The sequence below is a fragment of the Pholis gunnellus genome (genome assembly GCF_910591455.1).
Source record: "Pholis gunnellus genome assembly, chromosome: 14".
NCBI lineage: Eukaryota > Metazoa > Chordata > Actinopteri > Perciformes > Pholidae > Pholis > Pholis gunnellus.
Genome location: NC_136541.1, coordinates 7,988,115 through 8,012,191, shown reverse-complemented (window position 1 = coordinate 8,012,191; position 24,077 = coordinate 7,988,115). Strand labels below are relative to the sequence as shown.

The following is a 24,077-nucleotide window of genomic DNA, read 5'->3' as shown; positions in this document are numbered from 1 at the left end:
ACACATTGGCTAAGGCTGAGGGTGGATCTGGTGCTGGGCCTGTGCTGCGACATGGAGCCCTGCTGCAGGATCAGGAGTGTGTGTGTGTGTGTGTGTGTGTGTGTGTGTGTGTGTGTGTGTGTGTGTGTGTGTGTGTGTGTGTGTGTGTGTGTGTGTGTGTGTGTGTGTGTGTGTGTGTGTGTGTGTGTGTGTGTGTGTGTGTGTGTGTGTGTGTGTGTGTGTGTGTGTGTGTGTGTGTGTGTGTGTGTGTGTGTGTGTGTGTGAGCAGACAGCAACGCTTTTGTTCATATGTGAGTGCATATGTGTATGTGTGCGTGCATATGTGTAGGTGTGCATGCGCACATTTGAGGGCGAGAAAAAGAAAGTTGAAGGGCAGCAACTTTGTAATAAAGTTGAAATACACTTTGGAGAGGGAAGCAGAACATAGTATCAGGAGAGCATTTTTGTTTTTCAGTGGTCTTTGTAAGTCCCACCGCGGAGTAGATGAGTTAGACTAGCAGGCTGACGTAGATAAAAAGGTTGTTATATCATTCGTTTTTTAGCACAATGCCCCCCTTAGCCCCCCCCCCCCCCCCCTTTTCCCCTCAAACTGCCGTTCTCATGTCGACGCCGTCGGCCCCAAACACACGCTCCAGGAGCTTAGCTCGGTGAGCGTAAGAGGACAGGGGGTCCATGTTGTTTTGTTTGTTTAATGGCTGACCTCATGACACTAATGAAACCAAGCAGTTATGGACTAATGCTCAACAATAGAAAGCAAGGAAAATAAGAACAAGACTATTGAGAGTAATTGTCTCCTGTAAAAGGAAGCACAGCTCACATCTTGTTTTTTTGTTTATGTGGCTGGATATGTGCTCAGACCCGTAAAGGACACGCATACTGACAACTTTACGGTCTGACCTGTAACCCGCCCCGGACCTCAGCGATGATTATCTCCCCTGCTGTCGAACAGTCCTAATGTGGATTATCTCAGCGGGCAGGTCAGTCAGCTGTGTTTACCTCTGAGAAGCCTCCATCCGTCCTTGCAAACTTGTCCTCACACCTACACTGAGACCACAACACACACACACACAAATCCTGAGAGTCTACTGTTGTGTAACAGGCTGATTTACAGGCACACACACATGCAGACATGAGCACAAACGGCCGACCTACAGACTCGTCTCTGTCTTTAAATTATTGTGTTTACGCCCCCGAAAAACATCACTGAACTTCAGTGTTTGTGTGAATGTCGGGACACAGAATCTTTCTGTCGGGGTTTCACAAAGAGCTTGTGTTGCCAGAAAGAGTCCTGTGCATTAGTGTAGCCTCTTCTAGATCAGTCTTATATATTTAGATATTTATCGTGTGTCATTGTATTGATGATGTGAGAGTATTTGGATTACGCTATTTGCGACACAGTTTTGTGCAACAACTGCAGGGCTTCAACTAAGGATCATTTATCAGTTGATCTCTGAGTTATTTTTTGATGAATCCATTAATATAATGAAACCATCCATCGCAATTTCCCACAACCCAAAGGGACAACTTCATCTACCATGCTGTGTTCATCTTAAAGTCCAGTATTTCATTTTCAATTGTATAAAACGGAGAAAAGCTGAAAATCTGCACCAATGAGATGCTGGAACCAGTGACTATTTGCCATTTTTGCTTGATGTGATAAATCAATGGCACAGTTATTGTTAATACATTTTATGTATATATCAATTAATCAAATCAGTGTTTCAGCACTAATCAACCAGACACTTTGATGTTTAGATATATTGCTTTTAGATGTTGTGATGTATCCATATCTGTCATAGTGGTTTACAAAGTTGGAAACGTTAAGGACAGGCCGCAAGATTTCTCTTTTTTTTTTTACATTAACTACATTTTATACTAGTTTAGTCACTCGTGAAATGTGCTTGAAAGCCATTTAAAGAACCAAAAAGAAACCCAGCAAATACATCTTGCACGTGTGTCACTCGAATGTCCCCCCCCCGTCTCACTTTCACCAAGCCCTCTGGCTAAGTGTCTGTCTTTCTTTTAGCTATTGGAGGATCCCCACTGTTTGTATTCAGCATGCTTGTTGGCCAATGACAGATGGTCCTCTGGGCTGCTGGCTCGTGCAGCGAGGAGGGATTTATCTCCCGCTGACAGAGAGATCTCACCGTATGAGATTTCTGTGGAGGTGGAAATATTAAGACGTATTGTCATTGGAGATTAAAATCAGCCGTGTCACTTTGGGAAATCCTACGTAATGTGTTTGAATGCCAATAAGCCTCAGTTTCCAGTCTCTCTTCCTGCAGCTCACGTTCAGTCCTTAATACTTGTACATTTTAGATAACCTTCACTATAACCGTGGCTTCACTAACTTCGTTGCCCCCTCTCTCTCACATTCAGTGTGCCCTGTTCAGTGTAAACATCGAGCCTGCACCATGGACGACCAGTGCTGCCACGACCAGTGCCTGGGCGGCTGCCTGAAGCCCCACTCGGACGGTCACTGCGTGGCGTGCCGCGGCCTCCAGCACGAGGACAGCTGTGTGGAGCGCTGCCCCGAAAACCGCTTTGTCTACAAGGGCTGGCGCTGCGTCTCCTTCGCCTTCTGCCAGGACCTCCACAACAAGTGCAAGCGAGAGAAGGAGCACAGCACGCACCCCGACTGCCACGAGTACGTCATCCACAACGGTGCCTGCATCCCCGAGTGTCCCTCCGGCTTCACGACCGTCAACTCCTCCTCGTAAGTGGACACTCGTGCCGGTCCGATGGGCTCTCGATGGTCGAATGGAACAATGTGTGATCAGTGAAGCCGGCTTAATATTCCGCATGCATACGCACACATCCACGTCAACATTTGATCCTCCTGGGCCTTTACACAGGCGACTTGTTGATTCTCCTTTAGTCCCCTAAAAACCCATCTAATTCCATCCCATTCCTAAAAATGTCAACAATGCCTTAATTTACAAATCGTTTGTTGCTTTGTACAAACTGATTATTATCAAAGAGACTCACGGGTGTCATGCAGTAATCATTTAATTGCTGTGTTTGACCCGGACAGATTAGTAGCACAAAAGGTAGGAAGAATAAACTAATACAAGAAATAAAAAGTAGGCCATCTATACTAGTTTATCTTAGAACAGACAATTATACACAAAGGATGTGATTTAGCAGTCCAATAAGAACCAATGATTCAACAATACATCAGCTTTGACAACAACAATAACATAAAGAAAGAATGAATGTAGCTCTTGTCACTGTGTTTGTAGCACACTGTGACAGTGTGTGAACTCAAGTTCCCCCTGCTGAGCTCAGAAGGCTCTCCGATTAGGTGCACACACACACACACACACACACGCACACACACACACACACCTCTTTTTTTTTTTTTTTTCTCCATGTGTGTGAGAGTGCAGACAGAAAAAGGTCAAAGTGCTGCAGCGCATTAGGAAGTCTGGCACATCTACGTTTCTGACTTTGACTCTGTGTCCACCAGCTAGCCTTTTTTTTTTTCTGGCTCCCACGCTGCACAAATTGTTGCTTGTGAACCAACCGCTGGTGTCTGCATTGCAGTGTGAAAGCTATAGTAAGTGTGGGGGTGGGGGGGGTTCCCCCCCCCCCCCCCCGCCCTTTTCTCTACATCTATAATTTACGACCTGTTGTGTGCGTATCTCCGGAGCTGCCTCCGAGCAGACTTCTGGTTGACTTGCCAGTGAGCTTTATCGCATCCCTCTTTGACACCTTTCATTGACCGTGACAGGGCTGTTGATTAGTGCGGGTGTGCCTGCGAGACGCTCCAGTCAGCCCTAATCATTCTGCTCGAGCAGGGGGTTGAAAACGCAGCTGGAGTTTTCAAGACTCGTCGTCTTCTGTTTCGACTTGACTGGCTAGTTGACTACGTGGCATTTGAACACCAGGATAGTCGGGAGAGGCATTCGGGACAGACTGTTGGGCCTTCACAGTGATGACAAGGAAAAGTAACGCGTGTTCAATTTTTTATTTTATAACCGAGGATTTGCCAAGGACCTCATCTCCGTTCTAACAACATGCAGCGTCACATTCACAGAGTCACTGTCCGTCCACACCTGAGAGGTTTCTAGAGGGACTCTCTGAGCAGATCCTGCTCCACTGGAGCAGATGAGGGTGAAGTGCCTTGCTCAAGTGCAGCCCAGCCATTGTTGTGAAAGAAAAGACTGCGATTGATTTTCATTCACTGTTCAGTTCCAAAGTTTTGAATCAGACAAGGAAGGCATACACATCCAGACGTGCTCATTTGTGACGCAGCAATGATGACTGAGAATCTCATTAACTCACAATAATCTGTGCAGCTCTGAACATTGAAGAAACACACAGTACCAAACTAAAAGTATCTTTATTTATGCGAACCGCATGAGGTTTTAACTTGTGTTTTGTTTTAATCTAGGATCACCTGATCAATTGGGTGGCGATCTAGTTAATACAAATATCTGAATGATATTATAAAATTCTATTTTGCCTACGTTGCACAGCTATAGCTTAAGTAGAAGCAGCTCAAGTCTTTGGAATAATGCTTGAACAAAGTTCATTAACCCTCTCCATGTGCAGATTTGATCACTTCTTGTCAGGTGATCAACAATCTCATGTAAACCTTCAGTCTACTCGACTTGTGGTGAACCCTGCTGCACTCCCATCTCAGCTTTTCTACTTTGACTCCCTTTCTGTTCCCCCTATGGTGCATCTCTTCTCTTTGCGCCCCCCCCTCCCCCTCCTCCTCGTCACTGGCTTTGAACTAAGCTGTGGAAATGAAAGTGCTTTGTGGATAAGCGGTGTACTCAAAGGCGTTATGAGTCTCTCGGCTGAAAGTACAGATGTGGCACTAGAGCGAGAAAAAGGTCAAGATGGATCAGGAGCGTTGTGAGCCAGATAAAGACTCGATGCCCACAACCTACTTCTGTTTGCAAAATGGAGACACACTTCTCAGCTAGTATATCTCTTGTGTTGGGCTTATGATTCTTTGTGTCGCATGGGTGGCTTGTTTTGTTGTTGAAAGTTGTCATTAATATCGTTTATTACCTCTTTTAGAAGTCTTATGTATTTATACTTTTGTAGATTAGATGAACTGTGCCATAAACACATGTAAATAAAAACACAAAGAATACTGTAACACAATCAGGACAATGGTCACAGAGCAAACAGCCCATCACCGTCTAATCGTCGCCTTTACCCCGAAATTCCAAACCTTAAAAAAAAGAAAAGAAAGTTGCAACATGTTGGCTAACATTTTGCAGCAAGCAGACAAAGTGGTATTGATGTCATTTCTGATACGTTTTCAGTTTATTTCTCCCCACAAAAGTTATCTCTGGAATATATAATGACTATCAGCTCTTTGTCAACGATACAAGACCAGCAGACAGGAAGGAAGATAAATCATTCAACTGTTTCAACTTTAATTTACTTTAATTAGCTGTTTTCTCGTCCGAATAATCCAGATGTGTAACTATACATTCATGAATAGAAATCGCACCCTTTAGGATTCTTGTGACCCCGGGAATGTGCAGCAACATTAAAGGTTTGTAGGAAAACCATTCAACGATGTTACAGGACAAGCAGCAGAAGTAATACTGGCTTATAAACCACAGAACGGCTTATTGCCCATTATTAAAAACAAACAACAACATAATCCATCAAATCACACTTTAAAATGTTCTCGTACTAATAATTAAATTGTCAATAAACAGGTTTATTAAGTGTTTTCATAAGAAGCCGACAGAAGTAAAGCACATCACAAAGTCCAGCTGATGTCACAGCGAGAAACGGTTTGTTTGATGTTCAGCTTGAGATTTTTATGGGTATTTATTTAGGTCGGCCTATTCATTGCTTTATGTTTAATGTTCAGTGATCCGGATGTATTTTTTTTTTTAGGTATTATTACGTTGACTTGAATGTTCAGCTCCAGTTTGTCTGTAATGGAGTCAAAGATTGTTCATTCAGATTGTGGGGGCGGGGCTACACTCCAAACTACCTACTTGGCTCACAAACTACTTGGCCTTATAAAATCGGTCGACCTCCGCTGCAGAGGTTGCCGTGTACTTTAGATTTGACCTCATCAAAGTTTTCACTCGCCGCATTATGAGTGTGGGGATGGTGCAGACGGCTTGTCAGGAAATGGGTTGACATGGTTGACACACAAAAGCCACGGCCATATATCTGTTATGAAAGCGTTATGTAAGCCGGGTTGTTTAACTCTGTTGTTTACGGTTAAGGCTCGGGGTCAGTTCATTTTTCAGTTCATTCAAACTTAATTTCCAGTGTTTTCGTTATACATACAGTCAAGCCAAGACATTTAAAGCAGCAATGAATATTTTGGGAGTAGATCACATCACTACCTGTGTGCTAAACGTGTCGCTCGCAGAAAAACAGAAGTGAAAAATGACTTCAAAATACATCTCCCAAGTTGTCATTCCTAGCAGCCACACACACATTGTTGTCATGCACACATTTTCTTGAAATATTTTATTTTCCTTTTGCTCTACAGGATCAACTGCACTCCCTGTGCAGGGCTTTGTCCCAAGGTATGTATGGGTTACAGCCTTGTGGACTCTGTCACGACTGCCCAGGCTTTGAGAGGCTGCACTGTTCTTAATGGGAGCCTGGTGATCAACATGCGTAGAGGAAGTGAGTATATGTTTGTTTGGTGGAATGAAATGACAGTATGCAACAGATCAACAGAACAGCTAAGGGGCTGGCACTACACAACAAATGTGTACGGTTGAAGAAAACACATGAGTTGTTTTGTGTCTGAACAGCTTAAATAGGAAAATGTGTAAAAGATGAAACCAAAATGTAAAACACAGCAGAAAAGACTTAAGAATTCTGTAGAACCTGAAGTCACTTCGGGACTTGTGTCCTTTGGTTCTCTGCAGACAACATAGCAGCTGAACTGGAGGCCAGCCTGGGCCAGCTGGAGGAGATCACTGGCTACCTGTCAGTGCGACGTTCCTACGCCCTCGTATCCCTCTCTTTTTTCCGCAAACTCCGTGTTATTCGTGGAGAGGAACTGGACATCGGGTGAGATGCCGTCTTTTGAGTCTCATCTTAAACTCGCCATGTCGGAGCCGCCTCCTGTAATTATGAGTTAAAAGCGGAAGGACTGACCTTTTCAAAATGTCTGTCTGTGGTGGCTGTTTTTGGTTAGACAAATCATATGTGAGGCTTCATTCAGACGAGGTGGAAGCCACTTGTAGCACAATGGCCTACACTTACAGTAGAAATGGCAGAGGTCAGGCATATGATGCAAATTGTAGGCTAACCATGCTGAAATACTTTTCTATTAATGTTTCTCTCCAATAATGTCCTGAGCTAAATGTCACGTGTAGAATGAAGAATATGTCTCATGCAATCTTGTGTGTTCTTTTCCAGGAATCACTCATTCTATGCCCTGGACAACCAGAACCTGCGGCAGCTCTGGGATTGGTCCAAACACAAGCTGACCATCCTGCAGGGACGCATGTTTTTCCACTACAACCCCAAACTCTGCATGTCCGAGATCCGCAAGATGGAGGAGGTGACGGGGACCAAGGAGCGGCAAGTCAAGAACGACATCGCCTCCAAGACCAACGGAGACCAGGCGTCATGTAAGTACCTCCGCTCTGACGACATGTCAGTGGCTGCAGGAGCTGCTATGGCAGCGGAAAACACAAAGAGTCTGCCCTGGTACAGACGCAGACGTAGTCATAGTTATTGTTATGATGGTCATTTCCTGTCCCTTTTATGTTCGCAAGTGTCTTCTGGACAACCGTTTACTGACGCAGATTAACTAGGAACAACCAACAGAGCACAGCAACGATAAATGTCAACATGGTAACATGTAGGTGTTGTACTATTCCTGTCTTTTCCACCTTAAACTACATGTGCAATTCAAGTTAAGACACAGGTTGCAGTGGGCGACACGATAGTCTCCCTTTCATATGTCTTTGACACATTTCTTTGACATAAGAGCAAGGCAGTAAAGAGAGGACGATGGAGGGGGATTGGATGCTTAAAAATTTGAAATACTTTCTCGTAACCAAAATCAGGATCAGAGGACCAAGATCTGGCACCGTTATCTTAGCTTTGTCTGAAGGAGGGCCCACAGTGTCACATTTTATCTACTTCTAATGATTGAGTAGGTGGAGGTAGGCGGCTTTGGCATATTTCATACTTTATCAACAGAAGCAGATGTTTCTCCACTGATATCTTCCAATAACAAGAGATCTAAAGACTTAAATCATTTCTCACTTTACTTGTGAACTGCTGTGCATTGCTTTTGAAGGTGCACTGTGTAAGCCTTAGCCACATGCTCCAAACAAACAAGGCTCAGCATCAGACCCATCTAAATTTACAATCAACAGTTGTACAAATTTAAAATAAAATCCAATAAAAAAGTGAACAGCATGGCAAGAGTAGAAAAAAATGTACAAACTGCGAGGCGAGGGTGCGAGTCGGTTTCTCGTTTCTAATACTTTTGATTTAATTTAATAAACAAACAATCAAAGCGAACACGGACCGTGGATATATTATTGACACGTGCTCGGTGCAGCTCGGTTTTCTGGACTGAGGGCAGACTGGACGCTGTAGAGACTCACTGTTGCCCTTTGGGGAGCAAGTTGTATTACAAGACAGGACGGGCCGGGGCTAGTCGGTTAGCATGCCATGCTCATTTCAGTAGATATCTCTGCAACACAATACATACGTCAACACTGTAACTTCTTCACATTCTGTGGATGAAGTTAGTTCAGTTTTAAACTCTGCCCATATCTTACACATTGCACCTTTAAGTGATTACTCTCTTTTCTCAGGTGAAAACCATGTGTTGAAGTTTACCCAGATACGAACCATGAACGATAAAATAATGGTCAAGTGGGAACCCTTTTGGCCTCCAGACTTCAGAGACCTGCTGGGCTTCATGGTGCTCTACAAAGAAGCGTAAGTAAATCTTCAGCCATCAGTCACAATCAGACATGGATCTCTGCCAGAAAAATATTGTTTTCAGCTGCTTAAGTACCTAACAGATAAGAAAAAGATGAATAAAGACACAGAAATCATATAACATATTGTGTAATATCATATATACTATTTAACAGTTAACATGTAAACATCTGAAAACAACAGCTTCAAATCATGACACCTGAATGACAGAGAGAGGTGATATGAGGAAACATTTTGGATTCAACACCATAGATCAGGCTGTTGCTGTGTTTAGAAAATGCATCTTCCTGCAGTAACATTGCCACAGCGACAGATATGAAGTCACCTGTTCAACTAAACGTCAATCACGCCGTGTTTGAATTAATTGGAAGAGATTATTTGTTTGAACCCGAACCAGCATCACTTTTGAGGGCCTCGGTGATGTTTTCGCAAACTCTAACTGGTCAAAAAACAATGCTGTAAAACATTGAACTGAAACTCAATATCTGCCCTCAACTAGAAAACAATTTAGGCCAACGTTTAACCATTTTTTCTTCCCATATACTGTTATTGTTCTTCCGCACAATAGACCTTTTCAGAACGTAACCGAGTTTGACGGGCAGGACGCCTGCGGCTCCAACAGCTGGGCGATTGCTGACGTGGACCCTCCGCGACGAGCCACAGAGGGGGACAAAGAGCAGTTTGAACCGGGTCATCTCATCCTGCCGCTGAAGCCCTGGACGCAGTACGCCATCATGGTGAAAACCCAGCTGTCGGCCTCTGACGAGCACCAGGTCCACGGAGCCAAGAGCGAGATCATCTATGTTCGCACCAACGCCACCAGTAAGACTGATTGAGATTTGTGTTATTGTGTTATTTAGTAAAAATGTAGTTAAACTTGGAATCAGGTCATCACCATTCATATTATACAACCACGGTGTATATGATTAGGTTGTTTACAAGAGCACAAAGTTCTTTATAGATCTAGCCTCTTGAAAAGAAGACAGAATTTCAAGTCGGGGGTCATCAACGGATGATTTGACTCACGGACTTTCAGTGGGCTGCCCTTTATGGAAGTGTGAAAGAAACCGCCGTCTATCTTCTGATTCAGGAGAGAATCAGGCAGCAGCCCTTCCATTAGGTTATCCCTGTAGACACACAACAGACAATCACTATTAGCTTCACGTATTCCATCACTGTGTGTCCCACAACTGCAGTCTCCTACCGAATGACAATTTCAAAGAAGAAACCTCTACGCAAAGTCTTCCAGGTTATTAAAAGTCAGGTTGTGTGAAGCTCCAGGTTACGGGTTCTTACATTCCTTTCGAGGGTAAAGGGCTATTTCTTCTACTGTGCTAGAACTATTTTTAGGGTCGTTTTGAATCCAAGTTTCTTGTGGTGTTACTATCATTGACTAGTGGACTCAGTGTTGTGAGCGTCAGACTGGCAGCTGCCAAAATGTCCTTGGCACAAGAACGGGGAGGAGGAAGACAGATGGCAGGGTCCGCCTGGGGGGCCATCGACTGACAGGGCACTGCCTCGTGCAAGGTGTCTGCATCAAGATTATAAATCGTTTTTCCCCCAGTAGTTCATTGTACTCTTCCACCCACGACGTGCGTCGTGTGCAGGTCGATTTTGTCGCAGTCACGATGGCCCGTCTAACCGGCTTCCTTTTTACACAATGTGCTCTTCCTTCCTGATAGACCGCATCAAACATGACATCTCTCGCTCACACGAAACAGACGGCCGCGTTAAGGGAGGGTTGTTTTGAAGAGGTCTGGCAAACCTCTTCAGGTTCCTGGGGGGGGGGGGGTGCTGTGTCACCTCTAACCGGCATACCTCGTCAGAAGGCCAAAGCTGTCATTACAAATAAGCTGTTGCTGGTGAAACTTCGTCTGACAATGCAGTCAGACCAGTGTGTTGCACCGTCATGAAGCAGGGCCCACACAATCTCTGTGTCTCCGTAGGGTTCAGTCTGACATCCCTGCGCACCGCTCCTTCCTCCCAAGCTTTTCTTACAAATGTGCAAATTTCAATACTTTCCCAGTCCACTTCAGGCCGTGATACTTTTAAGATGCAAAGTGTCTCTTGGGTTTTCCTTCCTCTCGAAAATCTGATTCACACGTCTACTGACAATACGGCTCAGCAGACAATCAGATAAACGGTGATGCCAGTCGTTGACCTCTTTTTGTACTCGCAGCGTGAAACAACACATTTTGTCAGCTGCCCATGTTTGATGCAAAGATTGAAAAGATTAGAAAACAACATTTCGATGTATAATAGGATAGAAAAGAACAATCTGTCTCAAAACAATGATTGTGTAACTTCTGCATTTCATTCTCACCAACAACAAGAACTTGGTGCCAGATTCCCTGAGAATCACACACCAAATCGGGTCTTTACGCCTCCTGTGTTTGTGCTGCTAATCTGTGTTCACTAAGTAGGATCGGAATTAAGAATAGAAAAATATATGTCACATTGCAGTTTGTTTTGCAATTTGAAAATACATGGTACTCCAAAGTACACAGTAGTCTTACATGAAATACTGAAATTTCCCTGATGCTCCACATACCATGATGCATATCATGTGTATGTGGTAACCAGGGTTATGACAGTAAACAAGAACACAATCAAGCATGAATATAAATGCAGCTTTACTTTATAGTTCCAATTTTCTATGTAAATAATGAATCTATTTTTAAAAAAGGAACAGAAATAAGAACAAATGTAAATATCTTGAATGCCACACCTGTGAAAATACTGAGAACTAGAACTGAAACTGAACATGCAAACCACAGCTTAACACTTAAAGAATGACTTAACTACACACTGGAAACCACAATGAAGTAGAAATACACCAATGAAGAGACAAAAACTTTCAGGTATCTTCAAAACCTACAAATAATAACTGCATATACCCAAAGCAGGCGTCAGCTGTTCACAGCCAGCGTTTCAGTAGTTATACTGTAACATGAAATGCAAATTAGATTGAAACAGAACTTCCCCTCTGCTATATTTGATAAATCCTAATGATTCATTTGAAGAAATGAGTTAACTGTGACAACAATGTACCATGACTTCTCCAGCTCTTGTTCTTTTTACTGAATAACTTCAAGACTCAGAGAAATAATAACGAGAATCCTTTTTAGGGATGAGAGAACAGAGTCACTAAAGTGCATTATCATGATCAGTCAAATTACGTATATAAGATAATAACTAATATCCTGAATTGCTTAGCTCTAAAATCAGCTCATGATTTGATATGCTGGCCGTATTTGTAACAAAATGGTCGAGACATTTTATTACAAAAACATCAGCTTGTCAACAAAATGTATCGTGTGGACCCCGTTTCTCACACATTTTTTACTTTGTATTTATAAAATGTGTTTTATGTTTTCGTTGTCACTCTTAAGCAACTAGCTGCTGTTCAGCGGCAAATGAAGGGATTGTTCACTTATCAAACCTCTGTATTTCCGTGATGTCTCCGCAGAACCGTCTGTCCCGCTGGACCCCATTTCCTCGTCCAACTCGTCCTCCCAGATCATCCTCAAGTGGAAATCTCCGAATGACCCCAACGGAAACATCACTCACTACCTGGTCTTCTGCCAGCGCCAGCCTGAAGCCAGCGAGCTCTACAAGTTTGACTACTGTCAGAAGGGTGAGCTATGTTGTTTGTGGTTGTCCTGTTGTTGTGTCTGCTTCTGTGTTTGTGGCTTCATGCGTCCGACTGTCTGAGAGCGAGGGAGAGAAAGAATGTCTCTTGCGATCTTTACGTTGCTAGAAGAGCTCCTCTCTTCTCAAGGAGAGCTCTTTACTTCTTCTGATTCTCCTTGATGGGTAATAAGATTTTATCATGAATTTCCCATAAATATACATCGACCCACATTATGTACAAAAGCAGACGATCTTAACAACGACCACACCTTAACAATCCTACAAAACACCACCAATATAATAACCCAAAACAAACAAGTTCAACGTCATTATCTTGATAGATTTTGAGGTTACTTCATGTACATAAAATGCTATTAGGTCCGACATAACTCTTAAAAAGTATATCTAAGTTGCATTATGCGTGGTTTCTCAGCAGGAAAGGTGCAACAGAACAGCCTTTGTAGACCTACGAGCACATGTTAAGCATAATGACCCCTTTGTGAATTGAACCAAGTACTACTCTGAACCCACTGAGCAAGAAAATCAAGTGTGGTTATGGTGAGCGTTTGTTTGGGTGTTATGTAGCTTAAACTACATGAAACCTGGCATTGGGACAATCGGGATTTCCCTCTCAATGCGGCTCGGGTTCAGGCCGAGTTCAGACTTATATCTTGGTTGAGTTATTCCTGGCACAGCCTCACCTACGTGGATGCCATCAGTGCCCTTCCATGTAAGCGCACAACCGAGCCCAAACTTTCCTCTTTTTAACTCTCATAACTCCCACACATCCCAGAAATATAAGAGTCTGCGGGATAGTTGTCACTGGTAATTTATCTCCACCAGAGAGGGTGAGGACCTGGAGGTGACGATGACAGACATGCCCTTCAGGCGTGTAACTATGTGGGAGGAGTGTGTGTGTACGTGGATATTTGTGCATAAAACCTGAGTTATGCGTCTGTGTTTATTGCACCAATCTTCCCATTCTGTCTGACTTATTAATATTTTCATTTCGTCCCTGACTTTCACCAGGAATGAAGTTGCCGTCGCGGGTGCCCACTCAGGTGGACAGTGACGAGGAGCAGAAGTGGAACCAGACGGAGGAGCAGGGCCAGAGGACCCGATGCTGCAGCTGCCCCAAAACCGACAAGGAGCTCAAGAAGGAGAAAGAGGACACGGAGTACCGCAAAACCTTCGAGAATTACCTCCACAATGAAGTCTTTGAGATCAAGTAAGACAACTGACAACAGAGTTGTCTTTATGAGAATTAAAGGTATAAAATCAACTAGACCCATGTTATGTAGTTTGTTTCCAACAATTTTCAAACTCCGGCTTTTGTTTTTGTTTTGATTGAGAGAGCCCGAGCTGCAGAAAAGTACATATAATGCGTTGTAAGTAAACGGAAGCATTTATTGAATACGATATAACTTTATTAACCTTATTATTTATGAATGTCCTCAAGAGAACTGGCTTTTAATAAGGTTTAAGTCACGATGGATTAAACCAGTTAAGCATTTATTTTTTTCTTTGTTGTCAAACTCAATCAAGTTCAACTTTGCCTTCATTTTAGAGCCCCGTAAAACAAATTAAAGTTCTCATGCACCATCGTGTGTTTTGTGTTTGATCATGCTGAGCAGTATGAGTCTTTGGACTAAAGCAAATAATATTTCTTAATTCTTCCCTTTTATGTTTTATAAGTGTCACTAGAGTACCAGGATTCAGCTCAAACATTGTCCTGTTTTGCAGTAAACAAAACTCAGACTAGGACACTGCATAAGGGCAGGGTAGTACTAGAAAAGAAGTAGTTTGTACGACGTGTTGTTCACTTCGGAAATCGAAAGTGTTCATTGCCAATCCGAGCGCACTGATCATCGTCATAGAGGGGGGGAGACGCAATATCATTGAAATGGAGACACATGTTCAGACAGCTTCTCCTGGAAGACACTCATAGTGCACTCAGTTATAAACACTTAAAGTGACAGAAATAGTTCTTGAACAAATGACAAAAAGAAAACGAGAGCGAGACGTTCAAACCCTGGCTGCTTTCTCACAGCCGCACAGCAGACTAAGTGGATGTAAATGTCAGATTTGTAAGGTGTTGGGTTTCATAAAGCTGTTTGACCATCAAGCAGTTCGTGAGGAGAATACTGGCAGTTCAATCCTTTATTATTGTCGCTCCATCTACTGCTCCCTGCAGTCCCTCCTAATTCATTATGTTCAATTTCTGTTACATTTTCATCTAAATGTCTAAAGCCTTTTTTTTTTAATGTGTTTTGTGCATTATTGAAGTCACTTAAAACCTACCTTGCTTTGGTTAGACGCTCGAGACAGCGGCGTTCAGTGATGGGCATCGCCAACTGGACACTACCCTTCCTCACCACCGCCCCCAGCCCGCCCCAGGGCACGAGCATCCCAGACGACGAGGAAGCCTTTGAAAGCACAAAGACCGTGGTCTACGTCCACGCCAAGGAGTCCACCGTCATCTCCAGCCTGCGCCACTTCACCAGCTACCAGATCGAGGTGCACGCCTGCAACCACCCGACCGACCCGAACCGCTGCAGCATGGCAGCATATGTCAGCGCCCGCACAATGCCCGAAGGTAAGGAGGCACAGCTCTCTGTTTTCACTGCCCCCTCTCATACAGACTTCTCACAGCTCCCTCTTGAGCAACAAAAGACCTTACACAACTGTTTTCACATACGCAGTAGTACTCTCTGTAGAGACCTGTAACGCTGATGTCTAAAATCGGTGGTTCCCCTTTAACTTTAACTGGTTTAAACAGTTCATCCATTATTGTCTTCTTAACGATATGTCTCAGTGTTCCACCCAAACATCCTGTTTTAACAGGAATAGCGTCAAATTATGGAAATACTGAAACAATAATGATTGTATGATAACAAACTGCTGCTTTTTGGCATTTTTGCATTTGTTTGACAGAGGACAGATTAAAGACAGACAGGAAGCTCAGAGAAAGAGAGAGAAACCGTGGACGCCCCAACATCTCATCTTCTATTTACTCCAAACAAACCTGAGTTTTAATAGAAATACAGTTCATGAAACCATTTTGTTCTCCACAGACAAAGCTGATGACGTCCGCGGTACCATCAGTTACGAGGTGACAGAAAATTTAGTGCACATCACATGGCAAGAACCGGTGTCTCCGAATGGCATGATCATCCTGTATGAGGTCAACTACAAGAGACTGGGAGACACGGAGGTGAAGAAACACACACACACACACACACACATCTGCATTCACTTTGTAGTCACTCTTTGTAGTGATTTGAGTACGACACATAAACACATTCTTACTCAGAAAGCACTTCCTATATTTCCCTTTCTCATTACACACAATAGCTCGAGCTACTGATGAAAGACAATTTAACTGAGAATCAGATTAAATGCATCCATCTCGAAACGACCCATGCAACACAAACAAATGAGAGAGGCAGTACTTATTAGTTGACGTGTATTTTGAGATTTAGTCTTGTGGTCTCACTAATGTCATATGATTGATAAACTCGATGGAGAAGTAATTTCAGCGTCGCACCATGTTTTAGTTGCTATAGAGTACAAAACTCATGCTGCAGCCTGTTATTTACTGTGGAAACTGAAAGACATCAGTGTAAACATTAAATAAAAGCATGAAACAGCATCCAATACACTGATTTAAAACGTTGTTTTAAACTTGGAGCAGCCGTTTGTCATACATACTGCTCGTTTCCTGTTTGTTGACCACTGCCTGAACCTCAGCATTGTTCTTCTGCAGGAGCTTCACTACTGCGTGTCGAGGAACACGTACAAAGTGGCCCGTGGCTGCAAGCTGAAAGTGATGCATCCTGGGAACTACACAGTGAGGATCCGGGCCACCTCGCTGGCCGGGAACGGATCCTGGACCGAGCCCACGTACTTCTACGTCCAGGACGCAAGTAAGTCTCCGTCTGCCATGAAGGCAAACTTGAGCTGTCCGACACACTAATGATAGTTTAGTAGGTCGTACACATAAATACCAACATAACATTTTATATAAACAAAATGAAACAGTACGGGTCACATCAGATGTCAATCAAACTGCAACTTCACATGCTGAGTGTGAGACAGTAGATGCCAACTAAGAACTAATAATAAATAATAAACTAATATCTATATCATCTATAAATATTAGATCATATATAATCGAAAGTATCGCAAAATATTATTTCCCAATTAAATCATATCATACATACTTGTTGCCATTTCATATTTTGATTGAGGATGGAATGAATGTATTTTTGTACCCGTTCAGCCTTGAACAGTGGCAGGAATATTGAATTTGAGTACTAGATGACTACACACTTGTTGCAGTTGTAAATATGCTCTTATTTATCCTCATAATTGCTGATGTCTTCTTATCTAAACAGGGATCCGCTCCTGTCAAAATGTTTGAAATCCAACCACGTTATCACGAGATCGAAAGATGCTACCAAATAATTGTATTTGAAGCAGATGAGCTTCACGGAGCCGCATGTTGCTCCTCGCTCCAGTTTAATGTGTGAAATGTGACTCACTGTGTGTTTGGTTATGTTGAACAGGCGATCCTCTCTACGTCCTGAAGATCGTCATCGGACCCGTCATCTGCTTTGTGTTGCTGCTGTTTGTGTCTGTGACAGGATTCGTCATGTTCAAGAAGAAGTACGCAATCATCACATCTAGTTTAATACTGTAACTCATGTTCTTATTGTGTTATAATTTGTCAGTGTTACAACTAAATACATTTCTCTGTTTCCTTCTAGTGAAACTCAAGGGCCTAGTGGTCCCATCTACGCCTCTTCAAATCCAGAGTATCTCAGTGCTATGGATGGTAAGCTTCAACAGTTTAAGCCATTTATTCACTTATTCACTTAACTTAAAGTTCCAGTGAGAAGGAGTTTGAGCATCTTTGACTTCTTTACTGGGACGTAGTTCACAGTGACGCGGAATAGTTGTGAGCAGTCTACAGTTGCAAAAAAGGATTTCCTTTGCATTTGATTGGACCGCTAAAAAGTGGTCGGGCTTAGAGTTTAGCGTGATACGGAGCCACAGAGCTGTTGGCCAAAAAACAAATTAAGAAAAGCCCCAAAATCTCTTCCAGCTGCAGAACATTATCCAAACTAACCTGCTTTGTTATGTGCAGGTGAGCTCAGTCCTTACTCATTATAAGCCGCATGTGTAACGTTCCTGTCAAATGTGCCTGCAGTGTACGAGGAGGACGAGTGGGAGGTGGGCAGAGACAAGATCAACATTTTGAGGGAACTGGGTCAGGGCTCTTTCGGCATGGTCTACGAGGGCATCGCCAAGGACATCATCAAGGGCGAGGGGGACTCGCACGTCGCGGTGAAGACTGTGAACGAGTCGGCCAGCCTGAGAGAGAGAATCGAGTTCCTGAACGAGGCCTCGGTCATGAAGGCCTTCAACTGCCACCACGTGGTAAGAAGAGACATCTCCTGAAACTCCTTGTACATAAACACAAGGCATTTGTTTACTGACCATATGTAAAAGTGTTGGGTCAGTAACACACAGTACTGGTCTAGAATAAAAACTAAATGTGCAAATACCTTCCCTGTCCCACATTAGCTGTGTGAAGAGCAGCAGCATCCTCTTGCTGTCCGTCAGATAATACGTACTGTAATCCAACCACACCATATTGAAATGACCCCTCGTCTCCCAGGTGCGTCTGCTGGGTGTTGTGTCTAAAGGCCAGCCCACCCTGGTTGTGATGGAGCTGATGACCCACGGAGACCTGAAGACCTTCCTGCGCTCCCTGCGACCTGACGCTGAGGTAAACAAGCTTACAACGAGTAACTGCTAATATTTGTTTTTAGGTTTTAGTTTAGGTTTAGATGAACTTGCAACAGTAAACATGCAGAAGTCTCTTATCTTCTGTCGCTGTTCTTCTTTTCACTTCTGCTTATTGTGTAGATAAAAGGAGCAGTAGTCCTTAGTTATTATTCTTATCAATATGCAAATTTCTTTTAATTCTGCATGGGAGATTATTTTTACGATAAAGGGCATAAAAAACAGGACGACTTTACCACATGTAGTGTTCTACTGTACTGATTTTTACTCACCCTAAGAAATATTAGGATCTACTTTGATATCTTGTGACGTCTGATCTTGAAAGGTGCTTTAAAAATACACTTGACTTGAGTTACTCTACATGAAAAATCGCAGTGGTTCCCCAAGTTCTATCTAAGCTAAAGGCTCACCGCTAAATGAATGAACCGCTTGATTGTAATTAAGTTAAAACAATAAGTAGAGGGACTTTTCTGATGACACATTTCACTCCATCCATTGTTTTCCTCCCAGACATTCAGGGTTAAATCTGCCAGATGTAATTTAATTAGATGAGGAACTGTGTGGCCTAATACGGATCTGCTTGTGTGGCGTTATCACAATAACTGAAACTGCTGTACCTTTTTAAATTACCACTGGACAATATAAAATTCCACATTGAGTTTACTTTTGTGTACAGATGCCTTGTATGTAGGTTAATGTTCCATCTCAGTGTCATCTCCTGAAGTGTGTAAATATGCAGATGGCACTTGGATTGGAGGAGGAGGAGGAGGAGGAGGAGGAGGAGGAGGACTGAGCTCTTGGATATTGACAGAGGAGTTTAGCAGTCAGCACTTAAGCTCAAACAGGCTTGTGTGGAGATGAACAGCAGGCTCCAGACAAAGTCAAGCGTGACAAAGAAAATTTGACAATAATATGCCTGATTATTTTATGCCGTCTAAGAAGTCATATTTTTTTAACAGCAAATCATGTTGTTGACATAAAAAAAAAAAAAAGAAGCTAAATGTTATCAGATCACAAATTTAAAAATCTGTCTTGTGTCCCCCAGAACAACCCCGGTCGTCCACCGCCCACTCTGAAGGAGATGATCCAAATGGCCGGTGAGATCGCAGACGGCATGGCTTACCTTAACGCCAAGAAGTTTGTCCACAGAGACCTGGCAGCCAGAAACTGCATGGTAGCTCACGATCTTACCGTCAAGATAGGAGGTAAGTTTCAGCACGAGAGAGTTGCATTTAAGCTGTATCTTTAATTAAAGGTGCTAAATTCAAGTCATTAGGTGTATTTATTCAACATCTTAAAAAAATAAATGACATATTCAAATGTATTTAGCATCTTAAACATGTGAAGCTTTGTAACAACTAACATCTGTGTAAGTTTGACCGCAACTGATGAAAATCTTTCCCTCCCAGACTTCGGTATGACCAGGGACATTTACGAGACCGACTACTACAGGAAGGGAGGGAAGGGCCTGCTGCCCGTCAGGTGGATGGCACCCGAGTCCCTGAAGGACGGAGTCTTCACTGCACATTCAGACTGCTGGTCAGTGACACCTCGGATTTAGTTGTTGTTTTTTTTGCGTTGGCGTAGATGCTCTATACGGCATAACATGTTGTGGAGTGACAGCTGGTGTCAAGCTGTATCTTGAACAGTTAAGAAATCGGGGTTTGTGGAGGACATCAGTAGCACTTTACTCTTTATAAAATACTATTTTTCCTACTTCCTAACAAAAATATTATTTCACATAATTGTGTTACGCTTTCTTTGTTTTGGTCAACAAACAACAAACCTATTTTCTAAGATGATTCATTTCCTGTCGAGTTCATTATTAGATTATTTTTTCCGTAGACCAGAATAACAAACGGTAAACACATTACAATATTAAGATATGACATCAGAACATGAGTGTGTGGCTTACCCGTTGTTGTGTGGCTTACCCGTTGTTTACCACGGCCTCCGCCCTCAGTCTACCTGCTCACTGCATCGAGTGTTTACGGACACATTCACTCTGTCAGGTGTCTAATTGCCGCGTCCTCATTCTCCCCGCGTCTCTGTTGTTGTCTCTCGTCCACTTGTTTGCCAGGTCATTTGGGGTCGTGCTGTGGGAAATCAGCACGCTGGCCGAGCAGCCGTACCAGGGCCTGTCCAATGAGCAGGTCCTCAAGTTTGTCATGGACGGGGGCTTCCTGGACCGGCCAGACAACTGCGCCGACAGACTGTGAGTACAAGAGTAGGGCTGAGGTGGGATAGGGGGGAAAACAAGAGTTTTAATCTAATAATTAGATTATTTCAGTGAGTTTGTTTATATTGCTTAAAATTACAGATTGCCCTCAGAGGGTCTTACAATCTTTAATAGAGCTGTATTCGTTACATTGTTCGTCAATAGAAAACTGATCTCCAACTATTTAGATCATTTATTTATCAGTTAGTCTAGTTATCTATGTGTTGCGTTTCTATCATAGTGTATCATTAACTATTACACAGTTGTAAATATAATATATTTGTGTTTTGGATGGTTGGTGAGATAAAACAAGACATTTGAAGACCTCATCTTTTATTGTAGAACATATTTGGGACAGTTTGCTCAGTTTTCTGTCATTTTTTTTGGGCCAAACAATTATTGACTGATCGAGAACATAATCTGGAGATTAATCAATAATGAAAATAATAATAATAATAGTTGCATATTCTGTACAACAGATGAGAAAAGCAACAGCCTGCACTGACAGATATAAGCTGTAGTAGAAGAAACAAGATGACAATATCAACAAAGATGGTTCTGCTCTTTTCATGGGATTTATAGGGCATTAAAACAATGTTGACAATCAACAGCCGTATCTTTTAAGTTGTATTCAATTTGGTATTCTTAACCACAGCGGAAAGACAACTATGTTAACAAGAATAGGTACGTTATGAAAGAATAAATATGGTGATCAAAGTAAGATGTAGACATCAGCATCATCTAACTGTGACCTCGCTCTCCCCGTATCCTCACCCAGACACAACCTGATGCAGATGTCTTGGCAGTACAACCCCAAGATGCGTCCCGCATTCCAGGAGATCATCGAGATGCTGCGCGAGGACCTGCATCCTTGCTTCCGGGAGGTCTCCTTCTTCTACAGTGGGGAGAACAAGCCGCCCGAGACCGAAGACTTTGACCTGGACATGGAAAACATGGAGAGCATCCCGCTGGACCCGTCGTCCTACTCCCAGAGGGAACAGTGTTCGGACAGGGACGACGCCTCGCCTATGGGCCTGAGGGGCAGTTACGAGGAGCACCACATCCCGTTCACACAAATGAACGGGGGAAAGACCAACGGACGAATACTGCCGCGGTCCAGCCCCTCCTAACACACTGCACACATCCCGCGCAGACATGTCATTGCTATAGATTTGAATATATTTTTGTGTTTTGTTGTCATTTTATATAGATCACACTTTTAGCACTCTCTACAGGAGCCCCTCAGTGCATATCTCAGGACTTATTTTTCTCATCAGATGCCACAAACACACACTACAGCAAGTCCACACATGGATACCAGAAGACACTTTTTGATATTTAAGGACGAAACCTCCCGCGTCTCTCTTGTTCATGATTGTAGTTTATATACTGTATATATCTATATATACATATAGATATATACATTGCCAAGTTTGTGCTAGACTGGGTGGATAAATGGATTCAACTGTGAAACAAACTCTTGACAAACAAGAAGGCTGCTAAAACCCCCCCCCCACTGTCCCTCCCCGTGTCCAGACTTTGTCTCTCTCCCCTGATTCAACAAGAGGCTTCATCCCCGGGTTGCTACGTTTTGAAAAAAAAAGTGCCCTTCTATTCTATCTGTGGCCTACTTTAATCGCCATGGAACTGTGTCCGAATCGTCGTACGCAAGCGGATGGCGAACCCGAAATCGGTAGACTTTGGAAAATGTTGGACGGTCAAAGACGGTCCACCCTCGAACAAGCTCTTATCCACTGGAGAAGCTGGTTGAAGTGGCTTACCTCCTCACACTCTGCAGTATTCCAAACATGGCACACAGGATAAACACAGAACTTTTGTTGGGTTATATTTTTTTAATTTATTTTACTTTTTTCTTTCTTTCTTTCTTTTCTTTTTTTCTTTTTTTGGGGGGAGTTTCACATTTTCAGCTGAAGGATATTTAAACTGATATAAAAACATGTTGGTGAACGAGTTCCTCAGATTGACCAATAGCTGCTTCTTTGGTATATTTTAGTGGGTATAGAAGATAAAAAATATATATATATATAAATATATATATATATATAAATATATTGTTGATGTTTTTGTACATAGTTGATATGTTGTCATTCTTGAGGTATTTACAGTCATAGAAAATGTTTTTACATGTTAGTCTCTTATGTTTATTTTTTCTAATCCAGAAAATCATACTAATTCGCTTTTTTGGACTCACGATCAACCAACAGCACTTGGTCTTTTTTGCTACGCGACGCCCGGTCCGAAGGAGTGTTTGGCGTCTTCAGCTTAAGATGTCTGCCCATCATATCAAGATCAAATAAAATAGTGCTGTAAATAATGCAGCAACGTGCATTCACGAAGAGGCTCCCGCAGTGAGTCTGTTACTCTCCGTTCTCTCAATACATGCGTGTTTCAAGACGGTGTTCTTCTTCAGCTTGTGTTGAGATTGTTCTGTGTATATGTGAAGGTAAGTTGTGCTTCTATCTCAGTGAGTATGAAGAGGTGCAGGAAATAGGATGCACACACATTTAAAACTCAGTTTACATACAAAGTAGGGCCTGGGTGAGTTGATAAATCCTTTTGGCATATTTAAATCTTTTAAACAACTACTCAACACCACACAAATTAATGCGTTTTGCAATTATTTTAGAATTTTGATAAAAGTATATACAGAGGAAAGGAAATGTACCTTTTACATACTAATGGTTCACAGATGATGATGATGATGATGATGATGATGATGATGAGAATGACATTTAATTCTGAGTAACTTTCTCCAGAATTGGAATCATTATGAATACGATTAAGAAATACAACATCTCAGATAAATCAAAGTGCCACCTATAAAATGTTTATGTACAGCAATTTCCAATGTGTATGTCTGCCAATATACATTAATCAACAGCATTTATCAAATTGCATTAAATGCTATGTGCAATAACGACGGTATCATCTGTAATTGGTTTTAATGCTAAATGGCTATGCCACTGGCTTTAATGTATTAGGTTTAGTGCAATGGTGCCACCTGCTGGACAACTAACCTCTATGTAACTATGTTATTGTATATACTATACAAGGCCACGCCTTGCATTTTTAAATTAAAATCCAAAAGTCCTCATTCTGTTTGTTCATCTGAAGTTCATCTGAGGCTTCAGCCGTCCGGATTGAATCGGGGGGAATAAAAAAACACTGGACCGGTTCTCTGGCTGAGCTGCAGTTTGGAAATAGAAGCAAAAACATGGTATTTTAATTTGATTAACTCAGACTGTTGAAGCTTCATGTTATCTTTGAAACTAATAAAAGAGCGAATGAGGGCTTGATTGTGTCCCAGCATCTCTTACATTAGAGACCAAGAACTATTTCAATGTACATAGGGGCATGTGGGGATGGTTTAAAACATATTTTAAAACATACTTTCTTAACTGACAAATGCTGGAAACTGAACATGAAAAATCCACGCATTTAAATAAACATTTTAACCTTTGGATTTCTGGTCAAA

The 24,077-nt window shown here is 42.5% G+C and overlaps 1 protein-coding gene across 1 annotated transcript in view; it reads left to right on the top strand.

Annotated features, from left to right (window-relative positions):
• Positions 1 to 24,000, top strand: part of insra (insulin receptor a) — a 44,954-nt gene extending 20,954 nt beyond the window's left edge. Inside the window, exons 3-21 of the mRNA XM_079172826.1 lie at positions 2,380 to 2,716; positions 6,488 to 6,627; positions 6,876 to 7,020; positions 7,372 to 7,586; positions 8,790 to 8,916; positions 9,488 to 9,741; positions 12,389 to 12,556; positions 13,582 to 13,780; positions 14,868 to 15,148; positions 15,627 to 15,766; positions 16,319 to 16,478; positions 17,121 to 17,220; positions 17,322 to 17,389; positions 17,765 to 17,994; positions 18,236 to 18,346; positions 19,409 to 19,568; positions 19,773 to 19,902; positions 20,444 to 20,578; positions 21,360 to 24,000. Coding sequence (XP_079028952.1) covers positions 2,380 to 2,716; positions 6,488 to 6,627; positions 6,876 to 7,020; positions 7,372 to 7,586; positions 8,790 to 8,916; positions 9,488 to 9,741; positions 12,389 to 12,556; positions 13,582 to 13,780; positions 14,868 to 15,148; positions 15,627 to 15,766; positions 16,319 to 16,478; positions 17,121 to 17,220; positions 17,322 to 17,389; positions 17,765 to 17,994; positions 18,236 to 18,346; positions 19,409 to 19,568; positions 19,773 to 19,902; positions 20,444 to 20,578; positions 21,360 to 21,711 — 3,452 coding nt within the window. The 3' untranslated portion in view covers positions 21,712 to 24,000. The remainder of the gene's footprint in view (positions 1 to 2,379; positions 2,717 to 6,487; positions 6,628 to 6,875; positions 7,021 to 7,371; positions 7,587 to 8,789; positions 8,917 to 9,487; positions 9,742 to 12,388; positions 12,557 to 13,581; positions 13,781 to 14,867; positions 15,149 to 15,626; positions 15,767 to 16,318; positions 16,479 to 17,120; positions 17,221 to 17,321; positions 17,390 to 17,764; positions 17,995 to 18,235; positions 18,347 to 19,408; positions 19,569 to 19,772; positions 19,903 to 20,443; positions 20,579 to 21,359) is intronic.
• The last annotated feature ends 77 nt before the right edge of the window (positions 24,001 to 24,077 follow it).